Consider the following 13,412-nt stretch of genomic DNA (forward strand, 5'->3'; position numbering starts at 1 on the left):
TAAATTTTACTTTAATAATAAAATAAAATTACAAAATCTTCAATGAGGTATGAATCAGATTGCTACATATGAAATCATGGCTACAGTGGCTAGTCATGATGTCATGACTCCAGTAAACGTTCGTAACCTTACGATTTGGGTGATAATCAGACGAATGTCGAACATTATATTATTAATACTTTAAAATACAGTCTCAAATATGAATACCAAATTCATAACAATATAAATAGAAATACTAACATCTTATTTTACATGGAATAATGTAGAATGCAAAAACATAATACATAATTAAACATCAATAAATTTACAATTAAAAAAAAAAATCAGTACATTTTCCTCAATCATTGGAAATAAACCCTGGACGCCGACGAGGGTGCGAGGTAGACTCAAATTTGGAATATGTCACCTAGTTTTCATTTCTTCGGTATATATTTGTGGACTGTGCCTCCGTAGCGTGCCACAAATGCACTAACGTCGAACTTGCGTTTACACCCGTCGTAGTTCATGAAGCGTACTTTTCCGAACACTGCCCGCTCGGCCCAGCCTTGATCGTGTGTGCCGCATATTGACCACATGCAACCTACAAGACCAATTATTATTTTTACCACTGTGAATAGGAAATAACTTAGTACCTACTGGTTGTGAACACGGTAATATACAACATCAGACAGATGCACTCTTACAGAGATAAATTAAGAAAGTTCAAGAAAACACTTGCCCTGTTAAAAGTTTATTCATAACATAAAACTATTTCTAACCTCGGCGATGGCCCACAACCCTGAGGACGAGCCAAGGTGGTTGTCGTCGGGGCGAGGCCATTTCACAGTGTCTTATTGACGAAAATTTTGTAATCTCCATTTAGTTAATCTATGGTGCATTGTTAATTTTATTTAATTATTACCATAAACCTGAATAAAAATGTAACTTAAATATTGAAAAATCAAAACTAAATAATTTGATTAGTGCAACATACCAACATAACCATTTGGGTCTCGTCCATCCACACTGTAGTGATCATTTAAGTAGATGGCATACTTCAAAGCATCCTCTGGACTAGACGTCCACTCCAAAATTTTCTTGCACCAGTACATGCGTAGAAAACCATGCATTTTGCCCTCTGTTACCAACTGAAGTTGTGCTGAGTTCCAAAGGTCGTCATGTGTTAGTGATTTGGACAGTTCTTCCAATGAATATATATGGGTTCTTCTGTCTTTTCTGGAGCAATAATAATTCAGTTCAGTCATGTTATAAGATAAAGTTCCTATCTTTACCAGTATAAATATTTATATGGCAAATTTATACATAAAATTCTTGTACTATAGTCATAAAATATAGATAATAGGCGTAAGGGCAAGAATTTTTAAAATTAAACCCCAACATACAAAAATACATTTAAAAATTCAATTTCTTAATAGTAATCAGCCACTGTATATTTGAACATAACATTATATACAGTGGAAATTGAGGAGAAAATTATAAGTGAATCACCTATATTCAAGGAATGCCTATTATTCATACGATGTCACTTCACTTCAGATCTGTCATACAGTACCTACTATTCTATTTTCTAGGTAAACACTCGAAATTAAGTAACTTTATTACTTAGTCATTATTTGAGCAAAATCTCTGGCATTGTATTTTTAGTCTGCTCAAAGAAGGCGATCACATTAACTTAGTTTCAAAATTAAGGGTTTCTATTTTTAGCATTAAATTTGACTAAAATAGAAACTGCGTTGGTCAGTAGTTCCTTACTTCTTCGATTAAAAATCTTAAATCACAAAAAATTATATTTTGCGGAAGTCTATTTTACTACTTAATGGATTTATTTTATTTTGTTTAATTCAGCTACAATTAGCATGTGTGAGATCACAAATATTCAGTGCAGAAATTTGACTACCATTATGATCTTTTCTAATGGTCTACAATGATACTGCAACACGTGTTTCGCCTTTGAACAAGGCATCATCATTGAAGGCATTGAATAGAGTTCAGATATAGTTTGTAAGCCTAGCTCTTGGAAAGCTCTAGCTCCTTGCTGACTGAAGATTAAACAAAATAATATAAATCCATTAAGTATGTTGATACTTTCATTTGACATTCTTTCAAGCAACAATACTATTACCATTTTTAGATAAATTAATGCGTTATTAGTATAGTACATAATTAACCTGTGATCATCCAATGTTTTTTGTGCCCAATTGCTCGCTCCCTTTATATTATCATAGTGTTCACAGTAAAAGCAAAAATTATCTGCCAGTTCACGTCGGACTATCGCCTCCTCCAAGAATACATTGACACTCTCTATGTATTTAGTTTTGTATTCTTGTACACACAGTGCTACTCTCTGTACTGATATCTGACCTGAAAAAACATATATCTATAACTATCCACATTACAATTGTGTTTGTACAACCACAGACTTTGTGGTTTAACACAGCCTTAATTCCAATGGATGCGATATCGGATCCTCGCAAGATGTAAGCATTTTGATTGTATTTACAGAAAAAAATGTGAACTTGTTTAGCTCTGCGTGAATTGTCCAGGGTTATTATTATTATTACCACAAAGCAAAACTTGCAATAACAGTACAAAAAGGTACACAGTAATGGTAGAGTTAATCCTTTTAATAATAATCCTAGTAATCATGATACCTGGATTCCTCATATTTAATAAGATAAGATTTTTAATAACCATACTTCAATCTGAGTAAATTAGTAAACTAATCAAAATAATAAATAATATCAAAAACATTTTAGAATTTGTGAGGATATCATGTTACCTATATAGAACAAAAAATCTAGAATATCTTTTCTTATTGTATTTACGAAATATGTTGAAAATTAAATTATTATATAAACAATATAAAATAAAATAAATTTACATACATACCAAAATGGAACCAAGGTGATAAATTACTTGAAGCATCCTGTGTAGGGTCATTACGTTTCGATGCAAATATTTTTAACCTTACGTCTAGGAAACTCTTGAGCATTCTCATAGCCTCATCGTAGCCAGGCTTGGCCCATTCTATTGGTCCCACTGACTTATCTGCTTCTCTGGTCTCTATTGCTTCATCCCAATCTATAGGCTATGGATTTATAATATTTCATAATGTAATAATGTGCATTGAAATCTTATACTCTGCAAATTATATCATGGCATGATTTAAGGTGATAGACATGTAAATTATTGTCTATATTTATTAAAACAATGGACTACAAAAAAGTTAATTATACTATTATATATTATCTTTGCCTACAACAAACTATAAATATAGCATTTATAATGCTATAACATAATGATAGAACAACAATAACCTTCTGACCTATGCTATGCATGCATAGCAATTTAACTTATTAAAAACTTATTTAAATTCACTTGTTAGTTATTATTTATTACAATAAGTTAAGATGGTGACCCTTGTACCAATGGCATAGGTAACAATTATGTGATATTGAATGACATGAATCCAAGAAATGGATAACAAATGCACCATAAATGTCAATTTTGAAACAATAAATTTTTGAAAGAAATTAAAATAAAGTGGAGTCACTTTATTAAGATAAGTAAAAAAATGTAACTAACTTTTGGTTCAAATTTGCTGGTGTATGGATGATTGATTACTGGTGGAAACTCTGTAAGGTATTCATCAAGTTTTGAGTTTATTTTGTTTCTGATAGTTCTGGCTGAATATTCCTGTTTATCCGAAGTAATCCAACATGGAATAATGTTGTGAGCATCCACCTGGAAATTATATTGAAAATTCCAGTATTAGAATATAATGATAGTGTAGTCTATATTACAGTTTAAATACAAGTTACAAAAAAATTTGTATTTAGAATTAGCAATCAAAATAAGGTTTTTATGACAGGTATCCATCACTTTATAGATCAGGCATCTTGCTATTTCAGTATAGAAAATATTATATCAATTATATATACCTGAATCAAAGGCACATCTTTGCTGAGTTTATTTTTAACACCATCTAACCATCCCAGAGGTACTCTCAGTGGATTGAAGTCACACACAACAGCTCCAATATTATGCTTGAGTGCCCATTGTGGCAATACATTATCTGCATTACCCTCAAGCAAATAGAATGATATGTTCAATTTCTTGCATTCGGCTGCTACTTTTTCTAAGCCTAAAACCAATAAAACAATGGGGGATATTTTATTGATAGTATTGGGAATGGAAGACTTCATTGTTAGCAATGTACCAAGTCAGATGGACCTCTATAGCCGGCCATTTAAAAATTCATGAATTTATCAGAATGGGCCATCTGACCTGAGCTCATACTCATTTTATCTTACGCTAGTATATACACTTAACACTGGTGTCTTCCATAATCAGCCATTAAAAATATAGCAACATTTCATTATCAGCCCTTAAAATAGTAATGCATATAATTTCCACTAGTCTGACAATGTATAGTATTCTGTTATATTGATCTCCAGGCAGTCATACTGGAAAACACTGTGGAATTCACCACAAAGGGTAAAGTGACTTCATACTCATATTTTCATCCATCCTGGTGGTTGGCCAACTAGTTTCATAGTATTAATTAAAAAACAGTTCGTCTTAGCTCGTGTTACAACAGATAAAGAAAATTTTATTTAACCTTTTAATAAGAAATGAAACTGTCTGATAGAGGCATCCAAATATTTTGGTATTAAACAAAAACACACATGTAGAGGTACTTCATTCTTTAGAGCGAGATGCTGTGCGAATAAAAAAGCCCAGTTGTCCTGAACTCTACAATCCCTGGACATCCAATAGACAACGCCTTCGCAATTTTCGGGCACAAGTTGCGCTTGAGATATAATTCTCAAACGTTTCTTAATGAATTGAAAATCTGAAATAGATTCAGCTGTCTGTTCGCGGTTTTGTTGGACCTTCTTTATAAAGTCATCTAGTGTTCCATTTGTTTCATTACAGGATGTTGAAGCTGTGGATAACTTATTTTTCTTCGGTGCAGAGGCCATTTGAAAGTATTTTAAGTAATTAAGTTTAAGTAATAATATTGATTGCATATGCCTAATACTGTTTGATAATTTAAATTTTCTGTAAATAAATATTACTTAATTTACCTACACTTCACTTATTGGCGGAAATAACATTAAAAATATAAATAAATATAACTGATAGATTGACAACTCTGACAAATAGACTGACATATTACTATTTTAGGCTAAGAACAAGAAGTTAATTTACGAACTGTTCTTAGCCTTCTTTAGGGAATTATTTATGCCTCTTTCGTCGTAATATAGGTGATAGTATTATAGGTATTTATTGTTCTTACTACAACATAACAGTATACTACATACTATATATTTACTACGTAATATTGAATTAACCTATTTTAATATTACAAATATTCTTCACCTGCATATAAAATTTGGATCGTTCTAGCTGTGATTTCGAAAATATTTGTTCTTCAGATATTCACTGCAGGGATGACAATTTGTTCTATCTATATTTAGTCTCATACAATTTAAAGAACAAAATGAAACAAGGTTGCACCTATTGCATTTAATTTCTCCTTCATGTAGAGGAAGTATACATTCAAAACACACCTTAAATTTCTGGTCCTGTAACAAATAATCAAGTTTAATAATAGAAAGTTAAAAATTATCTAGATCTATTACAGTCTATACTATTCTGGACCCAGTGTGATTAACCATAATCTTCATATTCTGTGCTGGTAGGTACTTACATTCTTTATTGCAAGTTCAGGCATTACATGAGGTCTCTTCCAAAACATAGCCGGAGACATCATACAAGCTGTTTTATGTTCTTGCAAAAGACACGAAACTTTTGAATCGACTAAGTCTTTCTCGTGAGCTGTTGGTACTGGTCTTGAAATATAACCGAGTTTAAACCTAATTTGGTAGTACTGCACAATACAGAGCAAGTGTTTCAGAATAAGTTTATCCTGGTACATTTTCCTATGTTTGAGTTTTAATATGTCCCATATTTCAAGGCAACGTTGTGGTGTTAGCCAAAGACTTGTACTCTTTTTGTCCTTGTGCTCTTTTAATATTATATTCCAATGACGGTGTCGGAATCTGTGAAGTAAAACAGTTTCTAAAAATATTAACTGTCATCTGTACCTAAATATTTGATAGGTTATTTTGAAATTTTGTACCACTATTTCATACCCCGTTTGCAAAGAACGTGAAAATATTATGTAACCTTTACACGATAATGCTACTGAAATCTTAGACCGGTCTATTGTTAAAATTCATTGCATTCGTAGTTTTTAAAAATTAGACAAAGTTGCAACATTGTATTATGGAACACTAAAGGACCTCGTTAGTTTAGTGGTTTAACACACTGCTTTACTTCCGATTGTCGCTGCTTCGATTCCTCGTACAGTACAAACATTTGTATTCATGAGTGTGATTGTTTGTATCGGTCTGGCTATTTTCTATGTATAATATGTATTTACAAACAATATGTAAGGATTTATATCAGTTGTCTAGTACCTATAATACAAGCTCGGGATTAGATGTGTGAATTGTCCAGGAGATTTTTTTTTCAATAATATAGGTATACCTATGTATAAGCTCTATAAGCTCTATAACCAGCTTCGCTTGTAGCCACCTTATATACAAAAGTCTAGCGCATTCCGTTAGTAGTGCTATAGCATGCCTGAATTCTCCTACTTCATCTACTCCTATTCTGCCTAACGAAAGTCTCTCATCTTTTTTCTCCTTTTCTTTGAGCTTATTTTTAACATTCGATTTGCCTGAAAATAATTAAATATAGCAGGATTCTTTTCTTATTTAGTCTATGGTAACTTGTGTCTCTGTGTAAATTAACCTTGCGAAGTAACTGGTTGTGTGTTTATTTGTGAACTTTCTAATTCAAGTAACGTTTTTTTTGCAAAAACAAATACATTCGGATACTTCTCTTCTCCATCTTGACATTCTATTAATGGGTCAGCTCCGAATAGTAGTAAATCTGTAAGCTACAAAATATATTTCGATATTGTTATTGACATTGATTCTCTGATAATAAAGTTAATTACGGTACCTACTATACTGAAAAATGCCAAGATTGCTAGATTTTTATTAAAAAAGGTTTAATATATTGTTTTTTAAGATTTATACATGGTTAATTATAAGCAAAAGGCGAGTTCATAAAAAATATAAAGAACCTTATGCTTAAATTTACAATTTTATCTCAATATATGTTATATAAAGGCGACATACTATTTGTGGTCGATCAGTAACACTTGAAGTTTTGAAGAACGGCAAATATAACATTTTGACAAGAACAGTCTGATTTCGATCATTAATAATTGCATTGAGTTTGCATTTTTGACTCTTTATAAATGTATCCAATAAATCCACATTTTTTGAAAATGCGACATCTACAGCAGAACATCCTTTAAACTGAACCATAGGATCAGAACCATATTCAAGTAATAACTCAATAATTTGGCGACGAATCTAAAATAAACCGAACAGTCTAAATAAAATCAACTTAGTACTTAATTACTGATAATAAATATCTTCAGATTTTATTTAAGTAGAGTTATGGAGTTAAATAACTATAGTTATTTTTTATAGTGATTAGCTTGCTGAGTAGCTAGTCCTATTTGGTATCTGACCTCTTCTTCTGATTCATTTTCAGTTCTTCTTACAAGAACAACATGTAGCAGAGTCGGGCCAGGAATTTGAAGATTACAATCAGCATCTCCATATCGTAGTCTATAATTTGTATTACTACCGCATTCCAACAAAGCACGGATTAATTCTAAGCTCTCATTTGTAAACTGACGAGATATGGCCACGTCTAACGGTGTGTAATCCAGTGTCTGCAAAGAGTAACAAAAGAAATTAATAGAAAAAAATAGGTAATGTAGTTTTGCTATAGAAGTATAGGTGACCATATTTTTTAGTCTTCAATAGAGTTCCACTCTTCCATCACTTATCCTAATCTTTTGCAGTCGGTGTTTTTCACTTCCATTCATTCCTGTTCGTAGTCATCTTGTTATTTACCCCCTTTCTTGCTATATCTTCTTTCATAGTCAGTTAATAAAGTTTATTATTATTACAGTCTAGTATTATTACAATCATCTCTATTTGGCCTTCTTTGTCATTATAACCATCCACATTCATATCATATTTCTTTAAAAATTTGTTTTTTTATTCCTACATATCCCAGTACTACTCTTGAGCTCTTGTTATTGTTTTAACTTATATAACTACATTCACAGAAGTTTATTTACATAAGTAAGATCTTTTTCCTGGTCTTGGCAAGCGGAATAGGTAGCTTGAAAGTGCGACGGCTGGTCACATTATTTATGATACTATCATTTACATTTACTTACTTCTTCGCATACTTCATTGACATCAGCTCCATAATGTACCAAATGACGTACAAGATCTGCTGAGCCTGCAACAGTGGCAATCAACAGAGCTGATTGCGGACATTTAACTAATTTCGGATTTGCTCCATCAGACAATAGTTGAAGAATTGTTGACATTACTTGAGATAACCTGATATAACATTAGATATATCTCAATTTTAGTTTTTTACATCTGTAGTGATTTTGAGTAAAAAGAATAATAAGTTTTCGGTATATTGTTATGTATGGTAAATGTGTTACAATTTAAATTGGGTAAATAAAATAGTGGCGATAAGTTCAGGTTTATTAACTATTCTAGATAATAACATCTCTGGATTAAATTATCCTCAAGACAAATAGAAAAATATTACTTAATTTTAAAACTAAGGGTTGTTACTTATTATTACCTCTTGCTTTTATAACCAAGTTTATTGTCTCTTGAAGAAATATGGGTTTCATGTTACTGGGAGTTAAGTTATATGATTATACCATGAAATCTACATCAATGTTATAAAAATTACATATAAATTTGGCGTAATCTCCGCTACTACATATAAATATATATATATATAAATACGAAAATTTGTTTAGTGTTTGATACCCCATTTGTGTAAAAAGGCTTATAACATCATTTCATGACCAATAGAAGCGGAGCTTCATAGAAAAATATTAAAAAAAGCAGGAAAATTGTGACGCAAACGTAAATGCGCATTTACGGGTCAACTACTATATAACAAATATGATTAATAATAAAATGATTACATGTCTGTTTTCTGTTTTTCAATACTATCAACTGATGTATGTTCAATCCCCTCAGAACTCTGCCACATAATGTCCTTGCTTGGTTTCATACCATTTTTAAAAACTTTAGATGTAAGTTTCCTGGGTACTCCTTCATTTCCTTTCTTTGAATCTTCTCCACTTTCATCTAGTTCTTTAATCAAATCCTTGATTTCAAAAATATAAGGAACGGGACTGACCATACTTGTTACTAAAAGAAGATTATTTACTCTACTCGCGTATTCATTACTAATATTCTGATATATGCTTATATCTTCCGAGAATGATTCATCTGATACAAATTCAGTAGGTTTAGATAATAGTACTTCAGTTTTCTTTTTTGTAGATGTAACTTCCTTAAGTGACTGCGACGATTTAATTTTTTTTGCAGCAGCATTTTTGTTTATCTTGCTGCTAGTTCTAGGTATTGATCCGCCAACAATTGCATTCTGTTTACCACGTATCATATTCCATTCTAATATCTTATGTTCGGCTGGACCTATTAAAAATTAAGGTTTGTTTACTTTCTCAGCCTTCTCTCATACTTCAATTTTACTCTAAGAATAATATAAGATATAATTATCAATATAATAGATATAATCAAACCATTCTTGCAACATAAGTCTCTCTTAGCAGAACATATATAAGTACATAATGCAGAAGAATAAAATACTTACGAGGTGACACTATTGATGATGGGAATAGGGATTGAAGCATGTCACCGGGTGCTACATCTTTTTCAATACAAATAAATCTGAGTAGTGCTAGTCCTAATGCAGTGCAACAGGAATCGTTGTAATTATTAACATTAGCACCAGCTTCCACGACAAAGTGAATTAAGTCACAATGATCTCCAAACTGTTGAATATGTACTTTAAATTATACTATGACTAGGCTGTTTCAATAGTATTGTATTCCAACCATTTAATAAGTCTGCATTACGTTTATGTATTTAAGTAATAATACTTACAGTAGCGTACATTATGGCTGTGTTCCCTTGATTATCGGCTATATCAGGATCTATATTAAAATCATTGATCATTTGAACAACTATCGTGAGGTCTCCTAAATAACTGGCCATCAAAAGAGTCCTATAAAATGGAACGGCGAAATGAAATCTTTATAGATATTTAATAATTAGATTTAGGATTACACAAACCTGCAATCAATTTCATGTTTAGCAGCCGGTTTGTACTTTTTCCTTGGACCACTTATTATGCTTGATATATCAATTTCAGAAGTCCTTTGGGTTTCGTGTCGATAACAGTGTTTCATCATGTGTAGGATGGAGTCACTGTTATTCCAAACAAAGTACAGTTCTGTGTCTTCTAAGTCGTTGTCAGAATTCTCAGACTTAAATCGTGGAATTTTCATTATAAATTTACTTAATAGTTATAATTAGTTGATCGATTGGTAGTTGAGGATTCGATTACTCACATGATGCAAACATTTGTATTCATGAGTATTATTGTTTGTATTGATCTGGATATTTGAGTATATTAACTTGGGACAAGATATTTGAAATGGTAAAAAAAAATATAAACATACCATTTTGAATTTAGTATCAGTTTTCTTCAGAGAGTATATATTCCCCTTATAATATTTATGTTCAAAAACATCTACTTGACAGAGTTTACTGGCTTGGTCTGTACAATATCTAGGATATAATTTTAACCATTTGTCTGCTGCCCGGAGTGGATTGGAACCAAATTGTTTGATCAGATCCAAGGCGCTGTTTATTTCACCGATCTTTAAAATTATTAAAAGAATTATATAGATATGTATTTTAGTTATGTAATATAACATAGTATATAATATAGCAAATGATATCACAAATGACTAACAATCTTTGTAGTAGCAGCTAAGATAATTCGATGAGATTCGGCAAACGTCTTTCCGGTGCCCCTAATTGTCAGGTCAGGAATAATATTAGTTGTTGGACGCCATGCAAGTCTCACCAGTCGTGTTCCACGCCATAGTCCAACGTTAGCACGCATGTTAGCATTGGATTCTACACCAGGACCCCAGCGTACATTGCTATGGTATAAACCCTAGAATGGTAAAGATTGCCACAGTATAACAGATGATGCATGTACATTCTGACCAAATTCGGTTTAGTTTCTACACAGAAATATATACATGGATGTGAAAATTGTCAACCAAGTAACGCACTGTAGCTGAAACTGTTCACTGTGCCATTATCTCATTTTTTCTTCACGTCTTACGTTTTCTAACCGTTTCATTGTTTTTGGCATCTAAGAGTCATGTCATGAATTTTGTTAAATATAGGCTGTGGTTTTCGTAGATAAATTCATACTAAATATAATATTATAAAGAAAGAGAGAAAGAGCGGATATTTTTGTTATGAGGAAAGTAATTACAAACAAAAGCAGTAAATAAAACCAGAACCATTGCACCGATTTGAGAAATACTTTGAATTTTTTAAGGATATATTATTCCAGAGTGATATAGTCGTGTTGATATATTCAGAGTTATAAGTTGTATGTTAATAATTATAATATTAAAATAACCAATATTAGAAGTTAAGTGATACTCACAGTGAAGACTCTGCCGTCGGGATACGACATAGACCCGTAGCCGTGTATACAATTACTATAGAAGTGACCCTCGTACGTCACCGAGGTCCCCTGGGGACCCCGGTATCTCCAGTGATAATCTCCAAGACCGTGCATCGTGTCTCGAAGGAAACAGCCCGAATACCATTCCAGTGACTGAAGCAGAACCCAGTGTTTTTATACACTTTCAATGGAAACATTTACGGACATTACATGGCCTTCAATATGCTGCCATTCCGATGGATTAAGCAACGTACCTCGGTATCCTGTAATTTCTCTGCCATATCTTACCCTTCATCCGAAGCATAGCTTATAATAAAGTTGCTTGACTTTATAAAAAATGACAAATATGTGTAGGCTATAGTTTTAAATTCCGTATTCAAGGGTTTAATATGTAAATCTGTACTACTAAGTTGTAGGTAGTTGTGTGTATCTACGTGAACTCTATTATGATATAATTTTATTTCTGAAAACTGCGTACATATCACATTTTTCACGCCTATATTGTATATATAACCGCTATCTATATAAAATATTATATATTGGGAGAATTTGAATGGTTAAAAGGTAAAAAATAGATAAGAAGTGTCTACTTGTGTTTATTTCCAGATACAATAAAATTATCAACTTTCTCACGCATGTTATCACATACGAATACTTTTCATATTAAAGGTAACCATACATTAAATACGTATAATAGTGATATTTAGGTGGATCCGTGATGTGGTCTTAAATCGACGTTTGTACTTCTCGGATTTTTCTTCTTTCTTTCTTTCATATCGGTCAGAACGTCACTTCATAAGTCCTTCCACGGACTTAGAGTCCCCTCTATACTTGACCACATTATCATCTGCCGAAGCTGCAAAGACAATCTATGGCCAACAGCTTTACGAATATAATAATAATATCTTCAGGTAGCACCATTTAAGACAGATAACCAGAACTTGTGTTATGGACACTAGACAACTGGTAGATTTACATAGATACATTTTTTCTAAATACGTACATAATATACTATACATAGAAAACACCCAGACTAATACAAACGATTATACTCATGAGTACATAAATGTACCGTACGTGGATCGAACCCGCAACCGGAAGTAAAGCAATGTGCTAAACCGCTAGACAACCGAATAGTATAAAGGGAAGAAGACTTAGGTATAAAGGAAAGACATAAACCTCTGCGCTAGACCAATGGTTCTCCCCTTTCTCATATTTGCGTTCCTCATCATCTCTCACTCCTACATAATACTCATCATATTTCCAAGATTTGTCTGCTTTCGTTGCTAGCGCGTTACACAGCGTCTTCACCATAATAACACAATGTTATTATTTTTTTATTTTATTAACAAATATAAATAAAAGCAATTGTTGTACAAAAATTTATGAGAAATATTATTACAAAAATTAATGATAACAAAAATATTGTGATGTCAAAATAAAATGTTATCTACAATGAGTAATGCCAATTTTACATATGTCATAAATTGACATAAATATCTTGCAATGATAGCATGGTAGAATATTCGCTTGATCGTCTGATATTCAGGTAGAGGCTAGTAGAGGTATATATTATATTTACTAAGCATTTATGTTTAAGCAGCACGAGGCATAACTACGAATTAGGTAGAGTAATAGTAGTAGTCTGTCAATCGAACAAAATACTATGAGAGAATTATTTAGAAATATATATT

At 32.1% G+C, this 13,412-nt stretch overlaps 2 protein-coding genes across 2 annotated transcripts; both read right to left on the minus strand.

Moving 5' to 3' along the window:
• Positions 1 to 186: 186 nt before the first annotated feature.
• LOC131846044 (deoxyribodipyrimidine photo-lyase) lies at positions 187 to 5,105 on the minus strand. The gene is made up of 7 exons (XM_059195256.1): positions 4,622 to 5,105; positions 3,942 to 4,144; positions 3,586 to 3,744; positions 2,890 to 3,088; positions 2,169 to 2,361; positions 974 to 1,215; positions 187 to 580 (listed from the first exon to the last, which is right to left on the minus strand). The coding sequence occupies exons 1-7, from the start codon at positions 5,031 to 5,033 to the stop codon at positions 414 to 416; spliced, it is 1,575 nt and encodes a 524-aa protein (XP_059051239.1). The 5' UTR covers positions 5,034 to 5,105; the 3' UTR covers positions 187 to 413.
• Positions 5,106 to 5,408: 303 nt separating this feature from the next.
• LOC131845947 (ankyrin repeat and MYND domain-containing protein 1-like) lies at positions 5,409 to 13,409 on the minus strand. Its single transcript, XM_059195116.1, has 15 exons — positions 12,898 to 13,409; positions 11,698 to 11,871; positions 10,984 to 11,190; positions 10,688 to 10,888; positions 10,299 to 10,492; positions 10,110 to 10,230; positions 9,817 to 9,997; positions 9,122 to 9,638; positions 8,342 to 8,510; positions 7,619 to 7,825; positions 7,218 to 7,457; positions 6,826 to 6,973; positions 6,559 to 6,751; positions 5,717 to 6,068; positions 5,409 to 5,591 (listed from the first exon to the last, which is right to left on the minus strand). The coding sequence occupies exons 1-15, from the start codon at positions 13,030 to 13,032 to the stop codon at positions 5,409 to 5,411; spliced, it is 3,222 nt and encodes a 1,073-aa protein (XP_059051099.1). The 5' UTR covers positions 13,033 to 13,409.
• Positions 13,410 to 13,412: the final 3 nt, after the last annotated feature.

The sequence above is a fragment of the Achroia grisella genome, unplaced genomic scaffold, assembly GCF_030625045.1.
Source record: "Achroia grisella isolate CSIRO2021 unplaced genomic scaffold, CSIRO_AGI_Agris_v1 utg487, whole genome shotgun sequence".
NCBI lineage: Eukaryota > Metazoa > Arthropoda > Insecta > Lepidoptera > Pyralidae > Achroia > Achroia grisella.